The sequence below is a fragment of the Stegastes partitus genome, unplaced genomic scaffold (assembly GCF_000690725.1).
Source record: "Stegastes partitus isolate 25-593 unplaced genomic scaffold, Stegastes_partitus-1.0.2 Scaffold216, whole genome shotgun sequence".
Lineage (NCBI taxonomy): Eukaryota > Metazoa > Chordata > Actinopteri > Pomacentridae > Stegastes > Stegastes partitus.
The window spans coordinates 136,475-157,039 of record NW_007577947.1 but is presented as its reverse complement, the minus strand read 5'-3'; the positions used below and the strand labels follow the sequence as shown (position 1 = coordinate 157,039).

Below are 20,565 nucleotides of genomic sequence, written 5' to 3'. Positions count from 1 at the left end.
CTCTACAATTTGCAGATGTTCTCTAAACGGCCCACATTACAGGCTGCGGTAGCTGCTGCTTGGTGGTTGCAGTGTGCTCAGACAGGTGTGCGACCAAAAATGACTTTGAAAAGAGCAAACTAGGACGTTCTAATGTCAGATTTGTCCAAAATGAAATGTAGGTGCGCTCCTCATTTCATGAGAAGATCGCATTTTTAAGTGTAAATACCACAGTAGATGGTGTTCTTGTAATGGTGCATAGCTAAAATCATCATTGTGATTAATGTTTATTTAATACTACTTCTGTGTTCGCCATTGTAATTGAATGAATTGCTTTTTTTTTTTTCTTCACCAGTTCTGTCGGTGTCTCTCTGCCTGCACCTGCACTCTGATCATCAGGTGTGTCTCCGTCTGCCTCCTCTTCCCTCATTTTCTTTTTAAATGCTCAGCTACAGATCACTTTATCTTTTTAACACACATCAACTGAACAGCTTGTTTGACGCACCAGGCAGAGACAGACTGACAGAGCCGCATGACTTCTAAAAGTACAACTTCCCACCACTGTGGATAATGCAGTTGCTGCCTGTGGTTACAGTGACACCAATACAGCTTAATGATCATCGCACATTTGCACGAATGCGAAACGTCGCAAATGAGAATATTTTGGTCGCAGTCTGGAGCCCTGCAGATATGTCAGTGACTGCAAATCAGTGTTTCTATAGGAGACATACGGTGAAGATACTGACCTGACCCATGTGAAGTGACGGGCAGGTGGGTTGGCTTTGGCTCCACAGGTGAATTCCACGTTTGCTTGACCCACATACCAATTTTTGTTGATTCCTGCTATTGACACCATTGGTGCAACTGTAAAACAAAATACAACAACTGATATTAAACATTTGCATTAGTTGCATATATTTTTATGAGATCCTTTGTTTTGCTTTGTTTTTTTTTACTTTCAGCGGCAGGGTTGGTCTTGCTGACCAGCATTTATTCTACTTTATTTTTTCAAAAGGTAAAAGACCTGGACTTCATAATCAGTCATTGTGATCCCAGCAGCCTGATGACAAATGAGCTTTTCCAGAAGAAACAAAGCATGTATTATAAGCACAGTAGCGAGCGATGACAAAACAAAGGCTGTGCAGGACTGTAACAGGGTACAGGATCTGTCGGTGAAAGCGAGCCAAGAGAGCAAACAAATGACCCTGGGTTGGTGGAAAGTTAGAAAATGACAGACTCACTCAGACAGTAGATGAACTGCAGCTAATAATAAACACTTCTGTCTCACCACGACAAAGAAAAAAAAATGAAGAAGGCAGGAGGCTGCCTAAATGAAGCCCAACACATGCCACTGTAATAAAACATGGCAAACACTGACTTAGATATCCAATTTTTCATTTTGATTTCTCTGGAGGACAAATGAGGAACTCATTACTGCACACAGGAAGACGCCTCGGCTCATCGTGTCCACTGACCCTTTTCACACAGTTCAACGTTGAAATTGTGCTTCTTTTGCACTTAAAATCCCTTGCCTCTGCATTTGACATGATTTATTGAGCTGGAAAGCCTCTTTCTTCCTGTATTAACCTTGGTTTTTCTGTGTCTCCCCCCCCCGCTGCCCCCAGCAGCCTCTTGCTAGTTGTGCTACTACTGAGGCCTGATCAATATTTCATAAAATACCTTCATTAGCCGGCACTCACACAATCCTAACACAGAATAACATACTGCTCGCCGAGGAAGTATGCATCAATGATTATAACATTAAGATGACTCTTAAATTGCTCCTTTATAGGCGAGGTAGGAAAAGGTACTGAGCAGGGAATTCATAAATCAAGTGAGCAGCACGGGTTAATATCGATAAGATGTACTAGGCCTTTTAAGGCTGCAAAGCTATACAGTAATAACTATTATTACTTTGCTATACGGTGTGATGCTGATTAATCAACTTATTTCACAACCATTTTTGTTTTGTTCTTCACTAACAACAGCAGAAATTAAAATTTAATAGATTCTCATTTACAACATTATTATATTGTGTACCTAAACTCAGTGCTACGAACAGCCCTTAATCTTATTCAAAGCCTTCAAAATAAAAGCTATTTATTGCAGCTGTACAAGATCCTACCACAGAAATGTCATTTGATTTTTGACTCTGCACATGTTGCTCATAAGACTCTTCTCTGACAACGAGCCACAAGAATTGTAAAGAATTATTTCAATATAATGGTATGGATTTACGAACCTGGGGATTATTTACAGTACCAGGACGTGTATATGGGACTGACTCAAAACAAACTAGTTATTACTGTCCTTGTATTAAAGGAATGTGTTACCCAGTGCAACAGAATGGTTCTGTTTTAACTGTAAAACACACAAATGTAAGTTTTTAAAAAAAAAACATTTTCTTTATATTTACAGGAGGGGCAGCTAAATGCAAGGTTGGTGGTTTTGGACAGGGTGTTCACCTCTTTGTCCATTAAGGTAGAAAAGCATTACAGAAATGCTATTTACCATAATAATTTATCATTTCATTTTAGTACATTGGGAAAGATAGAAACAAACTGCCTCACAGACAGATGGGGCAACAAATGTCCTTATTTTCTACTTGCTGTATTGTGTTAATGTGCAACAGCGGAAGTTTGAAAGGGAGAAATAATAATATTCTGAAGTAATCGTGGACACAGGAGCCTGTTACATCCAGCTTGTTTGTTCTTTTCATGAGCTTTATTTACATTAACAAGCATTCCTTGTCTTTTCAGATATAAGAAAGTTAAGGAGGTCTTGTAATTTAGCACTTACACTGGACATTCAGCGTGTAGGGGATGCGGAACTCTGTCTGCAGGGCCGGGTGGCGCACCACGCAGGTGAGCGTCTTCCCCTGGGCGTAGCTCTGCGGTGGCCACATGTAGCGCACATGTACGGTGGTGGTGCCGTTGGGCTCATCCTGACTTTGCTTCTCGGTTCGCCCGTACAGCTCCGTCTCCCAGAAAACCTCAGCGGTGGGACGTCCGCGCTCTGCTATGCAGGTGGCCACCAGCGACTCGTTCGCGCCGTCCAGCAGAGCCGTGGGGCCGGCCGACACATACACCTTCGGCTCCACTGTTTAAAAAGAGATTTAGAGAAGGAGGAGGGAAAAGACAGAATGGAGGAATGATTACAAAATGAATATTGATCTTTTTGTGTATGTATATGAATAAATAATGCCCAGTGGTCTCAGTATACTTAACTGCCAAGAGAGCACAGATTGAATTCTTCCATTTCACCTATATGCATTAAAAATTGATGAGCCATGCTATTCAGTTATATGGAGGCATTTCAGTGGCGACTTCTTTATTGTTGTGTGTCAAACACAGTGTGTTTGATATAAGCTACAGCAGTAGTATCTATCGGTCTATCTGCTGTATGGTTCTACAAAAGTATATCACTACCGGCAGCATGCACATGGCTTTGGGGAAAACACTCAATATTGTCGAATGTGAGGCTGCTTCCAGCACTGTGGTGTGTTTGTATTTGACTTTGTTGTACTGGAGGATGAGGAGCTAAGTTACAGTACACTTCTCAGCGCTTTAGAGCCAGGGTAATGTTACACCAGCTTCCTGAGAATGACTGGAGGTTTAGACGTAACAAGGATTTTCTCAACAGAGAGGCAAAACAGATCCATGCAAGGGGGACGTGACCAGTATAATGCAACCCTCTACCTGTTACACAAAGCCAGAAAGCAGTTTATCTTACGCTGCTCTGGCCTGAAAAACATCACAAACTGTCAGCAGTGACACTTGGGAAAGTTCAGCAAGACAAAAGAGGAAAAAGGACAGTCCAAATACAAAAGAGGGGACACAATGGAGAGGCAGAGAAGCAAACTGGCTGCACAGGTTATACAAGGCTACACTTTCGGGTACCAGCACGACAACGCTCCTATGTTCATTTCTTCCTCTTTGTGCTGCAGTGCACCAAGTCCTTCATCTCTGCATCTTTTAAAAGAACAGCTGTTCCACTTACTGCAATGGTGACAGTTTTAAAGGTGGCATGTGGGGGCACACGCACGCACACATAATCTACAAGACAAGACCATCATCTTTAAGACATCTGCCACCCTCCTCCTCTCCGTCCAAGCAGGAGGTCCAACAACAAATTCAAATAACTACTGGCACCCCCCATTTTCCAAAAATAACCTGGCGTCTCCTGCGCAGGGGCGGGGACGCCGTTCTCAGTCCTCCACCTCGCATTCTTCGCTCACTTCTCCCTGCCCCTCCTCACAGGCCTCCGACTATAAACAGTAGCTGCTCTATGTTAGGAGGCGAGCTGGCTGAAGCATCAGAATAACTAAATCAGGCGGACGTGTTAATTTGGAGTTGCTGTCAAAAAGGGAGGGGAACGCTTTGGATGAGTGGAACTGCGTTGGGGGAAAAGGGTAACGATTTCCCTTCAACAAATGGGCTGCATTGGCCCTTTCTTGTCCACATACACATTGAGCCACACATGCACACTGAACACTGATGTCAGATTGGGAACCTCTATAAAAAAGAGATTTCACTGGATATTCAATGGCTATGCATCACGTCTGGACATTTTTACAGGAAGATTTAGCATTAAAAACTACCAACAGGCATTTTTACTATTTAACGGAGTCGGTTCGGTATGATGATCTATAGTTCTGACGTCAATAGGCATGATCTGTCAAAAGGCTAGCTTAGACAAAGATTAAAAGGTTGTCAAGAATAAAAAATTCATTTGTGAAGTAAAACAGCTAGTTTATAATGCAAATGAAGCCATGCATGACAAGCAGGTGAAAGTAAATTATCTACCACTAAGCTGTTTGCTGAAGTTGACCTCAATAACTGACTGTTAAAAGAACAAGAAAAGACACAAGATACTGAGCAAAATGCAACCAAATTATAGCTTTCTGACAAACTGCAGGGAAACTGGGAAAGTACAATGTTATATTAATAGGTGAAAAAGGAGAAATGGAACATTTCGATGATATACTAAGACTATCACATCAGCTTTTCGGGTTGATCTCTCCTTTTTATCACTCAACTAAAAACTACTTTAAAACTAAAATGAAAGCTGTTCCTGGTCAGAGAATAAAGCCTAAATGCTTGGAGCTTTCACAGCTCAAGAGTCTGCAGTAAGAATCTGCTTATCAGTATCATCTACCTTGTAAACCTAATGTGTGGGCATGTTTTGTTTTTAGGAAAGTCCACCGCAGTTCAGTAAATTTGTCATTGACCTGTCAGCAGCTAAAAACAAAGGGTCATTGTAATTCATTTACTTTATGTGTCATATTTCCCTCCTCTGGTTCCTTCCTATTGCTTACTGGTGAGGACTTTTGGCTCACATAATGTAGCACAGTTCCTGCTGAAGTGTTCCTCAAATGCTATGAGTAGTTGTACACAGAGATGAAAAAGAAAGCGAGACAGCCAATACAAACATAGCGTGTTTGTGTTTCATGATAGTGATTACATTCAGGACATCAAGAGTGTGACTTTTGAAATTAAATCAATGTCTGCTGACTGCACCTGCTAATCATTACGATGTGTGTCGTGACTTTGGTGTATTATTCATGTGTTTGACTGTTTCATTGCTTTACTTTAGTTCATCTGAAAGGAATGAAGTGCAGCCATGTGCGTTCTCATAAACCTCAAAGTATAAACATGTATTGAAACAAGCAAACCTTGAGCTGGGTGAAAAAAGAAGTTGAAACGGAAACAACTACAATACACACTGTACAAAGAATATTCTAGATAGGACTCGTTAATCAACTCTGGTGTAACATTAGTACGGTGTCAATATACTGGCACGCTGTCCAGAATTCTTCAAGGATGCAGTAGTTGGGGCGGAGCAGGACTGTATGCTTCCTTATGATGAAAAAAGTCAACTTAAAACTTGGGCACAGATGAAGAAGTCACTGTTCATCGCTGCCTTGAGAACTTGCTGACTTTAAGTCTTGTAAAATACCCTGCGGTATAACCTAATTCCCACATGACATGTATCAAATTGCGAAGAACACACATTTCCACCATAATCGCACCCAAATTACATCTGAATTGCAAAGCGGGCCTAAGCATGTGTTTGTATATGGGTGTGCATGCAAAGTGTTTGTATGAGCCAAAAAACACGCCTGAGAAGCTGTTGAGAAAGGCTGCAAGGTGTAATTGAACTCTGTGAGGTCCCAGACACTGTGGCTGTCGCAGCAGCACTTAATGTACCGCTCATTAGACATCGGAGTCTCCTTCAGTCTCTGGAGGGAGACAAGAAGCTGCTGTCTACAGCGCAATCGCCGACTATCAGCACCGGCACCCATTTAGGGATTGAAACATATGCTGACCACGGAGAAAGTTCAACGTTTGTGCTCGCCAGAGAAGAGGAGTTACCGTGTCCATTCAGTAAGGAATCCGCTTGTATACATGAGAGCAGATAAAATGGTGATGAAAATCCCCACAGCATTTTAATTTTGTTATTTCACAGTCATGTAAGCAGCAATAAGTATATAGATCTTTGTAGAGTATGGGTTGGGTTTGGGGTTATCAAGGGAGGCAAATATTTGAAAGCAATAAAAAAAAAAGAGAATTATGGTAAAGCTGAATGTACAGACACCGGGTCTACAGCATAAGTACAGAACAGCTTGAGGTATGACTTCATAATTAGTAACAAAGGGCAAAAAGGGCAAAACTAATAACAATCCTCATTGCCTTGAGGGAAAGAGCTGCAGACTGCAGTTTTAAGGCCAGTCCTACATCTCATGCATGCAGCTTGGTAAAAAAAAAAAAAGTGAATGTCATGAGAGTCACTCCGTATCACACCCTACAATTACCTTGTTGTTATATGTAACTAAGTTGCATCAGGTTGGGACAGTTTGAAATTCCTGCATTCTGTTTACATGCTCCTCATGAGGAGAGTCGCCGTGCGCCGGGTCTGACTCACCGCATGTACACTGTGAGTACAAGTCTGCCATTGTGTTACACGGTGTCCACTTTGGTACGGAAAATAACAACAACCTACAACTAGCAACCTACATGTTGAAAATGGTATGTTTAGATGAAAATGCAGGCAGGCCTGCGTGGGTCTTTCAGTGAATGGTTGTAAAGATTTACAATGAGTGCTGTCTAACAAGGACAGTTGTGCATGTTCTCCCACCAATTACGGAAAAAGTTTCTTTTTTCCAAGCATGTTGCACCAAAATATAAACCAGCCAGAGTGTTTATTTCTATTTTGTTTGGCAGTCAGACCAGTCTCTGGTACTGACAAAGCACTGTGGAGATGGTTTTGGCTATGCTAGGCCACTGTTTCAAACATTGTGTCTGTCTGTCATGTAGTGCCCAAGAGATCGTAAGGAAGATCTTACGGACACTTAGTAAAACATTTCAACAAACATTTCAGAGGAGTAGTAATGCAGTACAATGAATGTATTAGTGATGGTGGCAAACAGCTGACTTAATGATTAAACCTACCATTGCCAGTAGATACTAGATATACTAGTTAAAGTCAGTGCTACTGCAGCAGGCTGCTTCCTTCCCCCTATTATAATGCTAAACTATCCAGGAGGAAAGTAGCACATATGACATATCTAGTAGAACGGTATTTTTGTAGTATTTTGATCTAGAAAACAAAAATAAGGTCTAGTGTAGATTGTCAGAATAACTGGCATATAACAGCTCTACAAGAGCAATCCGTAATTACATTCAGCACATACATGTGAAAGTTTTAGTTGGCATCTTTGTAAGGTAATCTGCAATGTTCACACATGGTGCAAAGTTCCACACATTTCAGCAACCTTTGAAATGCGATTTGGGTATTTAAGAACGAGATTAATGGTTTCGAATGGCTCATAAATACAATCGATTTCATCGACAGGGAAATTTACTGTTAGGAACACCCTACCTATAGTAGCACATTTTCAAAGTAAGAGTGAAATTAGTGAGATAAGTGGGATCCCACCACAGCAGCCTCTAAACAGCTGCAGTGATTTAAATGTACATGGCATTTGTCCAGGTTGTATTTTAAAAGTAAGGTGGCTTCAGGGAGCAGTTTATTCCTCCAGGGCAAACACTTAGTGGTCACCTAAGCTTTGCTTAATCACAACCAACAATGTCCTGCTTGGAAAAGTGAGATTTAAAGACAATAGGAAGAACCACTCAGTGAGGATTGTAGTGAGAGAGCTTTACTTTACCTAGTACATTAACGTAGGTTGACGCTTGTGTGTTGCCCAGAGGAAATGTTGCCACTTTGCAGGTGTAGGACCCGATATCCGCAAAGCCAACTCCTTCAAGGGTAATGGTGGCATCTCGTACTGAAGGGGAGACAAATGAGATGCGCTTGCCATATTCTGGAGAATATGAGGTCCCAAACTCAGGATTAAACACTGCCAGGGTAATGGTGCCTGAAGGAAGACGCCGTTCCCAGGAGCTCTGTGTGAGACTGAGGTTGGAGCCCACTTCTATTCTGCAGCCCAGTGTGATGTTCTTCCCCAGCACTGCATTCACTTTGTCAGGAACAACCACCTGGTTACTGCTCACACCTGCTGAGAAAAAAAGGACAGAGATGAGATTCAGATAAACAATAGCAACACATCATTGTTGCAGCTATAATTAAACTGGAAGACTGCATTTCTCATGACAATGTCCATGACTTCATTGGATTAAGAGATTACAGTTTTTGTTCTCTGGTGTCTAGCAGTGGAAGAAAATTGTCTGGGAATTTAAATCTAGATTCAATTTGTCAAACAGCCTGTTTCTCCTCGTCCACTGTGACAGCTACAACAACACAGATGAAGATGTGCTATCACCAGACAAGATTAAAATTCAAAGTACAGTAGCTGAGATGTGCCAGTCGGGGATGAATGGGAAGAAAATTTCTGCTTTTCTGGAGTGCCGATCATTATTAACACTAGGAAATGGGACATTAACCTATACTGACAGGGCATTTTGCATCTATCTGCACTAGGACACAGTTCACTGGCACTTATACATAGAAATTAACCACAACTTTTTGGATATGTGCTGTTCCCACCAATATTCTCTGATGTTTACAGCTCGCACAACCAATATCATAGGTTTACTCATCTTCCTGTGGTCCCAGTAACATCCATTTGTTTCATACATTTGCTTCTTTGAGGTTGCAAACAGACCAGACTTCATCAGGGTTACTGTGAGTGCTCTGCTTTCCCTCTTAATAAGCAACATACTTTCACCGCAGGACACTCAGACTGTCCTTCTTGCTAATTATCAGAGCACCTTCTAAGCAAGCATGAAAAAAAAACTCTGGAAGGAGATGAAACAAAACAAGCAACTTGATGGTTTTATTCCTGCTTTTTATGAGGCCCTTAATTTGACTTGTGGCCCACCACAGTTTTTTTAATGTCTCATTTTAAACAAATTCAACATGTAAACTTGGCTTTGAACAATAACGGCCATTTGAATGCTGTTGCCGAAAGCAATATTAGTATGTGACGACAACTGTAGTGGTCACAGGAAAAAAAAAAACATAAAATAAAATAAAAATCACACTTTGAAGAAACCCACACTGAAAGTAGTGTGATTGTGTGGTTTTGTTCACGTGAAAGGACAGTGATCTGTGTGGGTAGGTGAAGGAAAAATCTGATTTACGTAAGAGTATAACTCGTATCTCCTACGATTCGAAATCGTTCACAAATGCCAAAAATTGATTTTTGCTACTTAATAGCATTTTGCTAAAATAGACTGTAAAAAAAACAACTTACTCCACTCTTGAATAGCATTAAAAACTAACTTATATAAAAAACTGTACACCTGATACAGCCGTCTTTGCTTTTTTTCTGTCAGAAAATGACAAAGTTATGCTTCATTTGCAACTCAACAGTAAAACGACCAGAGTCAGTGGTTTTGCACGTGGTGGACTGGATTGAGAGCCAAAATACAGCGCTACTCCTTCTGTTTGTTGAATCAGGAATCGCTTTGACTCTAGAATTTACTCCGAATCGAACTGTGACACCAACAATCAGCATCAGATCATGTCACTGCCAAAGACTTTCGCCCATAGTAATCTCCACATCACAACTGACAGACGTGCTACTGGGTTGTAGCAAAACAAACAAAAACATCCAGCTCAGTGGGAATGAATACAGCATCTTGGAAAACTAACCTGAAATAAATCCTAAATTACAGGTTATGGCTACTGCTCTGAATGGAGGAAAAAAAAAATCCTTCCTAGTCTGTTTTTGCAAGAATAATCACACAAATGAGTCATTGATAGAAACACGTATGCTTATTTATAATGGGCTGTGCTAAGATTTACAACACTGCTCGAGACCGAATTGTAGACTAGGCCCACATTAAACCTCGTGAAAATGTTAGTTTAACAGATAAAATGTAAAATGTTGATTTCATTCAAAATATTCAAACAGTATTTCTCGGTTTTCTTGACATGGCTGCAGTCAGAGTAAGCTATATTTGGGGGCCATAAATTTCCACTTTGTACGGAGTCTCGGATGTGTATGGAGTAAAGCTTATAAAAGTGGTCCACTGGCTGGTATTTTGAGTCTTTGGCATGAATGTGAGTGGTAAGCCACAGCAATGCTATCTTGGTTTGTGAGGAATATAGCCAAGGAGGCTGAGGCTCCCCGTGCTCCATTACGTCCCCTGTAATTTCAGTGATTGCACACACACACACACACACACATACACACACACAGAGTTTCTCTCTTCCAAAATAAGAAATAAGTGTGTGACCATGTGTGTAAGAGTCAGGCATTTTGTTTGAAAGGCTGCTGAGTCTTAAATGTATGTTGCATTGTGTTGTGAAGTTTCATGCTGTGCTATCATATTTGGGCTTTCTTGTTTGTTTTTGTTCTCGGCTGATCCACATTTTCAAAATATTTTTCTTGTGTTTCTTGCCTTCTGTGTGCGTGTAAACTGATCTAGCACAGTTCTGCACTGTAATCAGGCTTTTAACCCATTAACCCAAAGCATTTAACTCCGTTTGCCTTATTTGTCATCCACTTGAAAAGACATTTGGGAAAGTCACTTTGGATTATTATTCCCTTTTCCCACAATAATTTAGACGTCTATTTACACTTTTTTTTCCCCCCACTTCTCAATTGAGACCTGGTCCCCAAAAAAACCCTGCAGTGCTACAAAGTGCTTTGCGGTGTATGCATTAGCTTGTGTTTGCATTGCTTCTGTCAGAGTCCTCTGGGTGCGCTGGTGTGGGGGAGAATCAGGGTCAGAGCCGTGTGGGTTTTGCATTCTTCACTCCACGGTCATCTGAGCTGACACGACAGCTGTTTGTTGTCACCTTACCAGTGCAACTCAGCTGTTTTGCTTGAAAAAATATAACAACACCACACTACAATGATAAAAGCCTGACAGGGGGATAAATATATACAACTTACGTATAACTGGAACAAGAATGTAGATGGTAAACTGATAAAAAAAAAATCCTCCTGCAGCACAGGTTGTCTGAGTAGTAAACTAACATGCTTGGCATGTGTGACATTGTACTGATGCATGCAGACATGTGTGTCAGGCCAGAACTCTCCCTAACATGCTCTACATAGTGCAGCTACCTGACACGGAACTCCGAATGCTACCGTACGTAGTTTATCTGTCTCAGTGTGTCAGCTTTCAGGCCTGTCAAAGCATACACAGAAACTAGACTCCATACATGTTATGTTCTGTTTGTTTTACAGTAAGCATTTAGAAACGCGAAGGAAAGGAGGGAGAGAAAGGGGGGGAAGTGTTTTAAGAGGACTCCACCCTAACCATTAGGGGAGGGGAGACAGATGGCCTCTGCATGGGATACCTACAGCCAGGAGGAGAGTGGGGAAACTTGGCACTGCTCGCTGCAACCATGAAGAACACAGCCAGGGCTCGCAAACTAGAGCACCGTGACATATTATCTAAAATACTGCAGGCAAATGAAATGTAAGCAGTGCGTTAAACAAAGCTGTCATGCAGTTTCATCAAGGAAATAGGCATAGTGCTGCAGAGCTCAAGAGTGTTGCTATATTCATTATTGCCTCACTCTCTAATCCAGTAAACAAAAAAGATTCCAATTTTAAAAAGGAAAATCCTGCTAAACTATGATTTGCTCTGTTTTGATGCATTATAATCCATTTTATCGATTCTAAATGTGACACCTTAGCCCAAAGAACAGGAAGAACTCTGGTCTGCTAAACCTAATTTGACCGAAGAGAAACAAGCTGCACTTTTGCCCCCTTTTCCTTGAGAAACCCGAGGAAAGAATGAACTCATGGGAAGGATATGCTTGCTCTTTGAACAAATGCTTCATATTTGTTTCTTTCCCTCCTGACATCACTAATTGCGACAAGCTGCTCGAGAGGCGCAATGGTAAATCAAAACCTTCCTCTTTGCCTGGCAACTGGCTCAAACATTCCACGTCGGCCACTTGATGAGCCAAAATCTCCACCTACCCAGACCTGACCCAGCTTCGGCCCTGACCTCCCCAGAGGAGGCTGTCTCCTGGCTTGAGATCCTCCCAATGAAGCCTGCAGTGCATGTCAGAACCGTGTGAGACAAAGGTGATCCACGGCCAGAAATTTTCACGAGCAGCAACAAAATAGACAATGTGTCATGTATGTGTAGACAAACTCCATGCATAGATTATCATGTCAAACAGCGCTCACGAGGGACTGATCTGAAGACCTCACAGGAGAAGAATGCAGACATGAGATCTGTGCAGGAGGGAGTGTGGTTTAGGACTAAAGCAAGAGGAAACTCTGAGTTGAGCACAAATAAGACCACAAAGCAAGAAATAGGGCAGTTATTGAGAGGAAGTACACGAGTAAGACAGACAGAAAAGAAGACCGGAGCAACGGTGTCAACTATGTAAGGACATAAAAATGTCACTGCCTCTGTCAATTCTTTTGACACATGTCATGTGCTAATGTAACAGTACATGACAGGCCATGACAGTGACAGAGTGGTCAAAACCTAACACTGAAACTACTGGTGCATGTTCAGTCTGCACTTCAACAACTGGGTGATTAATTTGTTCAGACTGTATTTCTAATTAAAATATTTCTGTATAGTGACTGGTCACTTCAGCAACAGCATATAGGTCATGGGATTTACTGACAGTCCAATGACATTTCTTTAAGAGAAGGATTCGTGTTTATGGTCACTATATGTACTGTTTATTACAACATGCATGTTTATCTTCTTACAAAAGTAACCATGGAGATTTAGGAACATGGCAGAGTTCAACTGGGCTAAAAATCCAAGTGCTAAGACGATCAGAGCCATCAGAGCCTAGCCCACAGTTTCGCCATTTTATCTACCACTTAAAAAGGAGGTAATTACTGTAATGTCAGTAATAACCCCTCATTGTACAAGAAAACTGATAACAACAGCAAGTACGGACACCACAGGCAAACCACAAAGTTGGCTGGTAACTGTAATGGGTGTTTACAATGGACACTTCTACCTCTACCTTTGTTTCATCCTTACATTTGGCTAACCTGAAGGTTTATTTAAAACTTGTATGATCATCTGAAACCTGGTGTCTATTATCCTATATCCTATATCCTATTGAACTACTCGCTCAGCAGTTACTTTAAAGGTCCAGTACCGTGCCTCTATCCAGCAGATTAATGAAAGTCTCCCATGTCTCCAGAATTTGAATTCATATTTCTGCAGAAAATATGACAAAGATGGTCTATATCACCATGACTTCATAACTCCTGGTTTCAGTTCTGTTCTAAACGGGTTGTTGCTTCAGCGTCTGTACTGCTGAATGCAGCAGAGCCGTTGTTGCTGTCCACTCCCTCCTCAGGATGAAGGCTCTCTCTGCATTAGTCACTGACAGCACAGAGCGAAATAGTTGACTGGATGGCAGTTGACACAGACGTAAATGAGCACGTGAGACCAGGGCTTTCTATCAATTCTAACTTTCTTTCTGAGTGATCATTTTACATGGAAATATCACTAAATTCACAGTAAAGTTGTTTTTAACTCGTGTTTTTGGTGAGTTTGTCAGACAGCATAGTGGTTATAAAATCGGTATTTTTGGTAAACAGGTCTGAAGTGACTGCTGCTTAACATGCAGTCTTGATGTGCTGCATTCAGTTGCTATTTCACGCTCATTCTATTTTCTGACAACAGAAATGGAAAAAAAAGTAAATTAGAACAGCTTTATTGAGATTCAGCTGCATTAAAACAGTTTATGTGAGCACAGAGAGCAGGAGAGAAGCAAATAGACAATCACACCATCTCTGAATGTCCATCAGCACCACAATTAACATTAGCCACACAACGTGCTAGCAGTATTTTCCTGTTGATGTGGAGACAACACCACCAAAAATACAAGTAGTCCACTGGGTTTTCAGTTCCTCAGATGATAGGAGTGCATGCAGACTCTTGTGTTCACTCTTGCAGCCAAAAGCAGAACATTTGGTTTGCTTTATTCGTGGCTGACTCATTTTAGAGTTAACAGAAGCAGCTCTAGAAAGTAAATAAACCTGGTGGACCGTGTGGCAGCTGCACTTTCTGAACGACTTCCCTCAAAAGCTGGGAGGTTATTTAGTCGTGGGGGAAAGCCTTATGTCTTAACAACTTTCAGGTTTACAACCACCACAAAACACAATAAAATGGATTTCATTACGTGGGACCTTTAGTGTCATCATAACCACTGGAGTTAATGTGAAAAACTAAGAAAAAGAGCTCAAAGTAAGAATGAACCAATACACAAAAATTTTAATTAAAAAGTTAGATGCCTTTTCCTCATTTGTAAATAAGACCTCTGCTGCAAAGCTGATTACACTCTGTTTGATGACACTGTGCTGAAGATTTTAAGGTGGTCTGACCAAAGTGAGTAAAATGTTTGGACGCCCTGCAATAAAAAAAGAAAAGCTTATGTCCTAAAACTAGTGGATAGGGTGTGTCGCTATCCCTGTCCATTATGCTAGCACGTGACCTGGGTGGTGCATCAGTACTAGTCTGGGCCTCAGTCTTTTCCCAGGTTCAGTAATTTTCAAGTGTGTGTAGGAGGTAAGCGGATTGAAGGGCAGTGTTTCATTACTGTTTAATGAGTGCAGTAATTCATGCTCCTTACAGGCACTGAAGTCACTCAGTCTAGTATAGGCCAATGGAAACATTAGCGGACTATTAAACTTCCATCTGATTATCAAGGTCACATTTTTAAAATGTTCATTAGCACGCATTTGAAAAGTCCACTCGGAAACTGCCAACCTCAAACAAAACAGCGCCTAAATGAATCTATGAATATGGATTAATATAAGACCTTTAGATACAGTCATAAAAATTATTCAGTAATGTCTCAATGGGCTGAAGCTACAACTGCAAGTGTTCCTGACATGACCCAAGCTCTGTAAGTAGACAAAAAAAAAACACTTGACAAAGAAAAAAACACTGGCAACGGCAATTGATAGAGAGATCCCACTTCCTTGAGTGCTGTATCATCTATAAGTGGCGGAAAAAGCTTCTGCAGAAAACAAACAAAATTTTTAAACACTTTTGTTTCTGGACCTTCTACTGAGACCAGCATTTGAGAGTCATTTATGCCTTTTAGACACAGCAAACACAATGAAGTCAATAGGCAGTGTAGGGTCATTTGTTTGGCATTGTTAGTTTCTAAAGCGGCGGCCAGGGGGAAAGAAACCATCAGACAAGGCCTATGTGCACACACAGGCCCCTGGACCTTTGCTTTATTTTTGTGAGGCCTATAATTCTGTCTCAATCAGTTACAAACAGGATAGGCCAAGTGGCGAATCACTTGTTTTACAGCGTGCCTTTATCGTAAGAAATATTTGTGCAGTGTGAAGAAAACATTAGTCCCTGTACCACCTCTAATCTACCCCCTTCCTTCCTAGCATTGTATCCTGTGAGGGCGTGAGGCTTTTTCAGTGGGCTAATTCATGGTGGAGTCAAACACAGGCTGACAGGCCTTTAAAAAAGGGGCAGGCAGGCCTCTTTTACATGTCACTGCCCTCTTCAAACTCTTTTCTCTCTTTGCTCCCCCATAGCAATGTGGACTCGTGTGCCCTTCTCGTCCGAGTCACTTTTGATTAAAGATCAGTGCTTAAAAGAAAAGGATCAATAGTGTTGACATACAGAGTGTCATGATAGGTTGCAACCTCTCATCAGAGTCAACTATAGCTGTGCTGTAGGACTTGTGAAGGACAATGTCTGCCACTGTGTACCAAAGTAATACAAACATTCCTGCAGCGATCTTTTTGTGTGGGATTTGTTATTGTTTGTTGTGGGGGGTTGTGGTATTTTAGTATGTACACACAATGCTACAGACCCAGACATGGGAAGCAATGTTATTTTTCCATGCACCTAGCAAATGTACAAGAACAGGAAAGACAATTTATAAAAGGTCACAGAAGGCTCAGAAAGGCATTTTTCTATGTGGTGTTAGAGTAAGTCCCTTAATTTGAGAGGTTTTCTGTTTGAGGAGAGACTACAGTGGGGAGTCTTTCTTAATTAGAAGTAAAGTGTGTGACATCCCTGACATGTAGATGCTAACAGAGACTGCACTTTACTCACCATCACTCCAAAACAGGGTCAAAAATGGCACTTTGTGTACTGCTCAGCTACAGTAGTGTAACACTACAGCTCCCGACCTTAAGGCAGTATTCTCAAAAACCATTACGTTGTCTCAAAACTTTGACGGCATTGTTTAATAGTTAGTAATTGTCGACTTGATAAAACAATTGGTCAGACATCATACAGCTTAATCGTCAACACTACAGCAAGTGGTGTTTTCATGGGTGGTTTTGAATCTGTTTATTTGAACTCAGTGACTAATCATTATTATTATTTGTTCAAATCTACAGTCAGGCCAAACAAAGACAGCAGGCTAATGATCATTGCAAGACTAACCCTCTGCAATGGCCTCTGTGATAGTAGAAGACTAATTTTATGTTGGTCTCATATATTTAACTCAAGCATTTGCTCAAGTTTGTTTTGCAGCCATTACATCTGCAGGCTCCCATTTCTACGTCTCCCGAAACAGTTGGATGAAAATAGCAGCCTCCTAAACAATGCTCAAGTGTAAACCCAGCAATGAGCCATACAGACACGCATATGGGCAGACTAGACTCAAGAGTCTGTGCTTTGTTTTCAGACACACTGTTTTCACATTTACATGTCACTGTCCTCTAAAAATTACCGTGATGTCCCGATAAAAAGTCTTACAAACCCAAGCTCAATTTTCATTCATTAGGACAGAAATAGATACGGCCCTTGTTGGGTGGTGGCGGGGGCTTTGCAGAGAAGAGAGAATGGATTCTGTACTAATCACAGACTCCACTGCCCTTGACTGGGTCTAAATGGGCTACTGTACTTTCATTAGGCCGGTCTAACATAATGGAAACATAGTTTCCCACATGCCGCAGAGACTCCAGAGGGAATAAGACTGTTTTTCTTTAAAATGATTCTCATGATTATACAATTTTAGTGTTCTTGTGTGATGCCTGTTTCTACCAACAACCAGCAACAACATGCCATTTTTTCCAAGGGATCTAGATGATGTTAGTGAATGCTACAATTATGCTACATAAACTGGTCGGACAATATGAATGGAAGTGCAGAGATCTCTATCATGTATTAGTGTAATGGAGATAGAGATAAGAACTTGCTGGACAGTGAACAATCCACGGTTCGACTGTTTTGCCAACTACAATCTGCAAATACACAGTTTGATCCAAAGCTCATATTTCCATACATGTTAATATAACCATTAAGACCAGACACAACAAATGGCTGTATTTACATTTTAAACCATGATGTTTGTTTGTCCCTTGAGAGCCAGACGTGGCATGAACATGTCTCTTCCTCAAAAATGTCTCTCACCCACCGAGTTTATGATAGCAGGTCAGCAGGCATGTTAGGTCTGGGTCTGAATCTTTTAAGTCATTGTTGTTTTCATCTAAACATCTGCTGTATTCTGATTCAGTGCTGCTCCCCTCGCTCAAATCCTCAGTTATTGTCTGATGTGCAATTTAAGAAACTTTTTGTGGGCTAAACGCACTGCATTTTGTCTTCACCACATGTATTACAATGAATCATCATGCATTTCATCAATCGTGTCTTGAAAACAAGGACACTACATAAAATACAATCACAATACACCCAGTCTTAAAGAGATAAATGCATGTCTTTAATGCATTCAGTCTCAGTGGTTAACTGCATACTGTTGACACTTGACACTGTGCAGTCACAGGTGCTGCATTCTTTATTTAACCACCTTATTTTTCACTCGTCTATTCAAATGTTGATAAGCTTAAAATATGATATAACGTGACTGATGAAACTGTTGTGTTTCACGTATCACTCTGTGGCAGTTGTTGGGACTACGGAAATACTTGGTCCACTTAAGGCTTCTTTCACTTCATAAAAATATTTGCTGATGTGTCCGGTGACCAATTACGTCAAGCGCATACCAGATAACTGCAACATCCACTTTTTGACTTGTGGTTTGAAGATCTTTACTGTATGTCTCAACACTTTCTCACACACATTTTCTGCTACACCAAGTTTCACTTGCATATGCAGCAAAATACAAATATGTTGGAATTTAGCGATTATAATACTTTAAAATATACCTGAATCAGCTCAGAACATTTGTATAAAATACTCATCCAAATACCTAACTTAACTATGTTGTGACTAATAGGTTATGTCAGTAATTAAAGAGGTCTTTAATCAGCTGTAGATGTATTTTTTAAATGAGTCCACATGTAAGATTGTTGTTTTACTCATTAGGGTTTTTCTGCTATGCTTTGCTTTGAAAACCTTATCACGATCGGATGCTGCTCCCTTCGTCAATACAACATTTTCTCGGGACGTGTACAGAGCGATATCGATAAAGGAAGCTGCTGTTGGACTTTCTCGGGTAATCAGCATCACTGTGCTGCATGTCAGCAATCATCACTTCACAACAGGAGGAAGTACAGCAGTCCAACGAAAACCTGCCTTTACACTGTGTGTATTCAGCGGTCAATAAAAACAGTAAGTGGTTTGGTCAGTGTGGCATTTCCCCAGCATTATCATGGTCAGAGGGAGTTCGCTTTCCCGGCACACCCGCTTTTCCCGGCACATACTCTCACCCTCTCTCTGCAGCAGATTAAAGCGCTACTCTTGATTTGCACATACCACCCACTTTGAACAGAGGAAACAAGGAGATTTAGGTACCTAGGTCACTCAGAAAGAACTAAAAGGTACAGCTGACTGAAGGCATCCATAGTGACCTCACAGAAAGACACCAACACGGACGTAGATGCACCACCATGCCAACACAAAACATTTAGTCAGCTGCTCTGCCTATGAAAACATCACATCGACCTACAATCTGTACAACTATGTCTGTACAACACCTTCACACTCTCCTACATCGTTTAAGTCAACAAAGATTTGATTTGTTGAAAGAAAAAAAAAACAGGACTAAAAAGAAGTGAGTAAAACAACATCCAAGTGTGTTTTTTCTGCGACTCTGGTTACATGTCGGCTTTGACAAAGTGTTCCCAAAACATGAACCTCGTTAAGATGTAAAGGACAAATATTTTGAATACATAAAAGCAGTAGTACCTAATTTATTGTCAGTTGAACAGGTCTCAGTTGTAGAGTTAAATAAGCTCTTAAGCTGCACTCCTATTTGAATTGTAATACAATCTGTGCAATATCTGATATTCTAACACTCTTTTTAAGTCCCCAAGCGGACCTTGTTTTGTTGTTAACTTCTCGCACAGACAAAAAGCAGCAACCGCATTGAACTATCAGGTCTGTATAAATCTCACCGGTGTGACAGAGCAGCTCATTCTTTGAAAAACAGACAGTATACAGACATGTTCCACTTTCCTTCATCAATATTAAACAGTAATGAAACCCAGACTCTATTTGGTCTTCTTCGCTACAGCTTTGATCAAGATGGGGAAATTTATTCAGGTTTACAGTCTGTCTGAAAATGAAGAGAGGATCAGACACTAAAAAAGAAGCAGGGAAACTCAAGTATGGTGTGGGGGGGTTTTGCGTACATGAGAGGTAAAGCAGCAATAATTTAGCAGAAAACCAGCGGGGATACAGTTGTGCAAAAGCCTATTAAAGCCTTTACTGCAACATATCTGCATCGTGAATCAAGACTGCTCAGTAAGCCAAATTTGTGAACTCTGAAGTAGGCGACAGGTCTTTCCTTCCCTGGATTTCAGAACCTGATGTTATCGGACACACAATGAGGGCGGCGGGTGGGTGGCGAAACCTAAAAAACTTGGACTAAAGGTCCGATAAAAAGTCTACGTGAAATCCATCAGTGTCACAGCTGGTTGATTTTATCAAAGGCAAATAGTCTGTTTTAAATCATACGAATGTTGCCAACTTAAATGCAGACATGGTAAAACTTCACTCCCAGTAATGCAAGAAGTAGTTTTGGACTCTCACTCATGAGAAAGTCCATTATTGTAAATAATTCATACAGTGAACATTTCCTGCTCACTTATGCTTTTGGACCTGTGATCTAAGGCCAGTACGCTCGATGTTTTCACTGCTACATTCAGTTGTATGTGATAGACTATCAATGTTTGTTGATAGAATACCACAGACAGAAAGAAGGAAGGTTTGGTCAAGTTTGCAT

General features: G+C 40.9%; 1 protein-coding gene across 1 annotated transcript in view; it reads right to left on the bottom strand.

Moving 5' to 3' along the window:
• nectin3a (nectin cell adhesion molecule 3a) overlaps window positions 1-20,565 on the bottom strand; it is a 33,947-nt gene that overhangs the window by 8,440 nt on the left and 4,942 nt on the right. The window contains exons 2-4 of the mRNA XM_008280970.1: window positions 8,150-8,497; window positions 2,779-3,078; window positions 726-843 (exon numbers count right to left, since the gene is read on the bottom strand). Coding sequence (XP_008279192.1) covers window positions 726-843; window positions 2,779-3,078; window positions 8,150-8,497 — 766 coding nt within the window. The remainder of the gene's footprint in view (window positions 1-725; window positions 844-2,778; window positions 3,079-8,149; window positions 8,498-20,565) is intronic.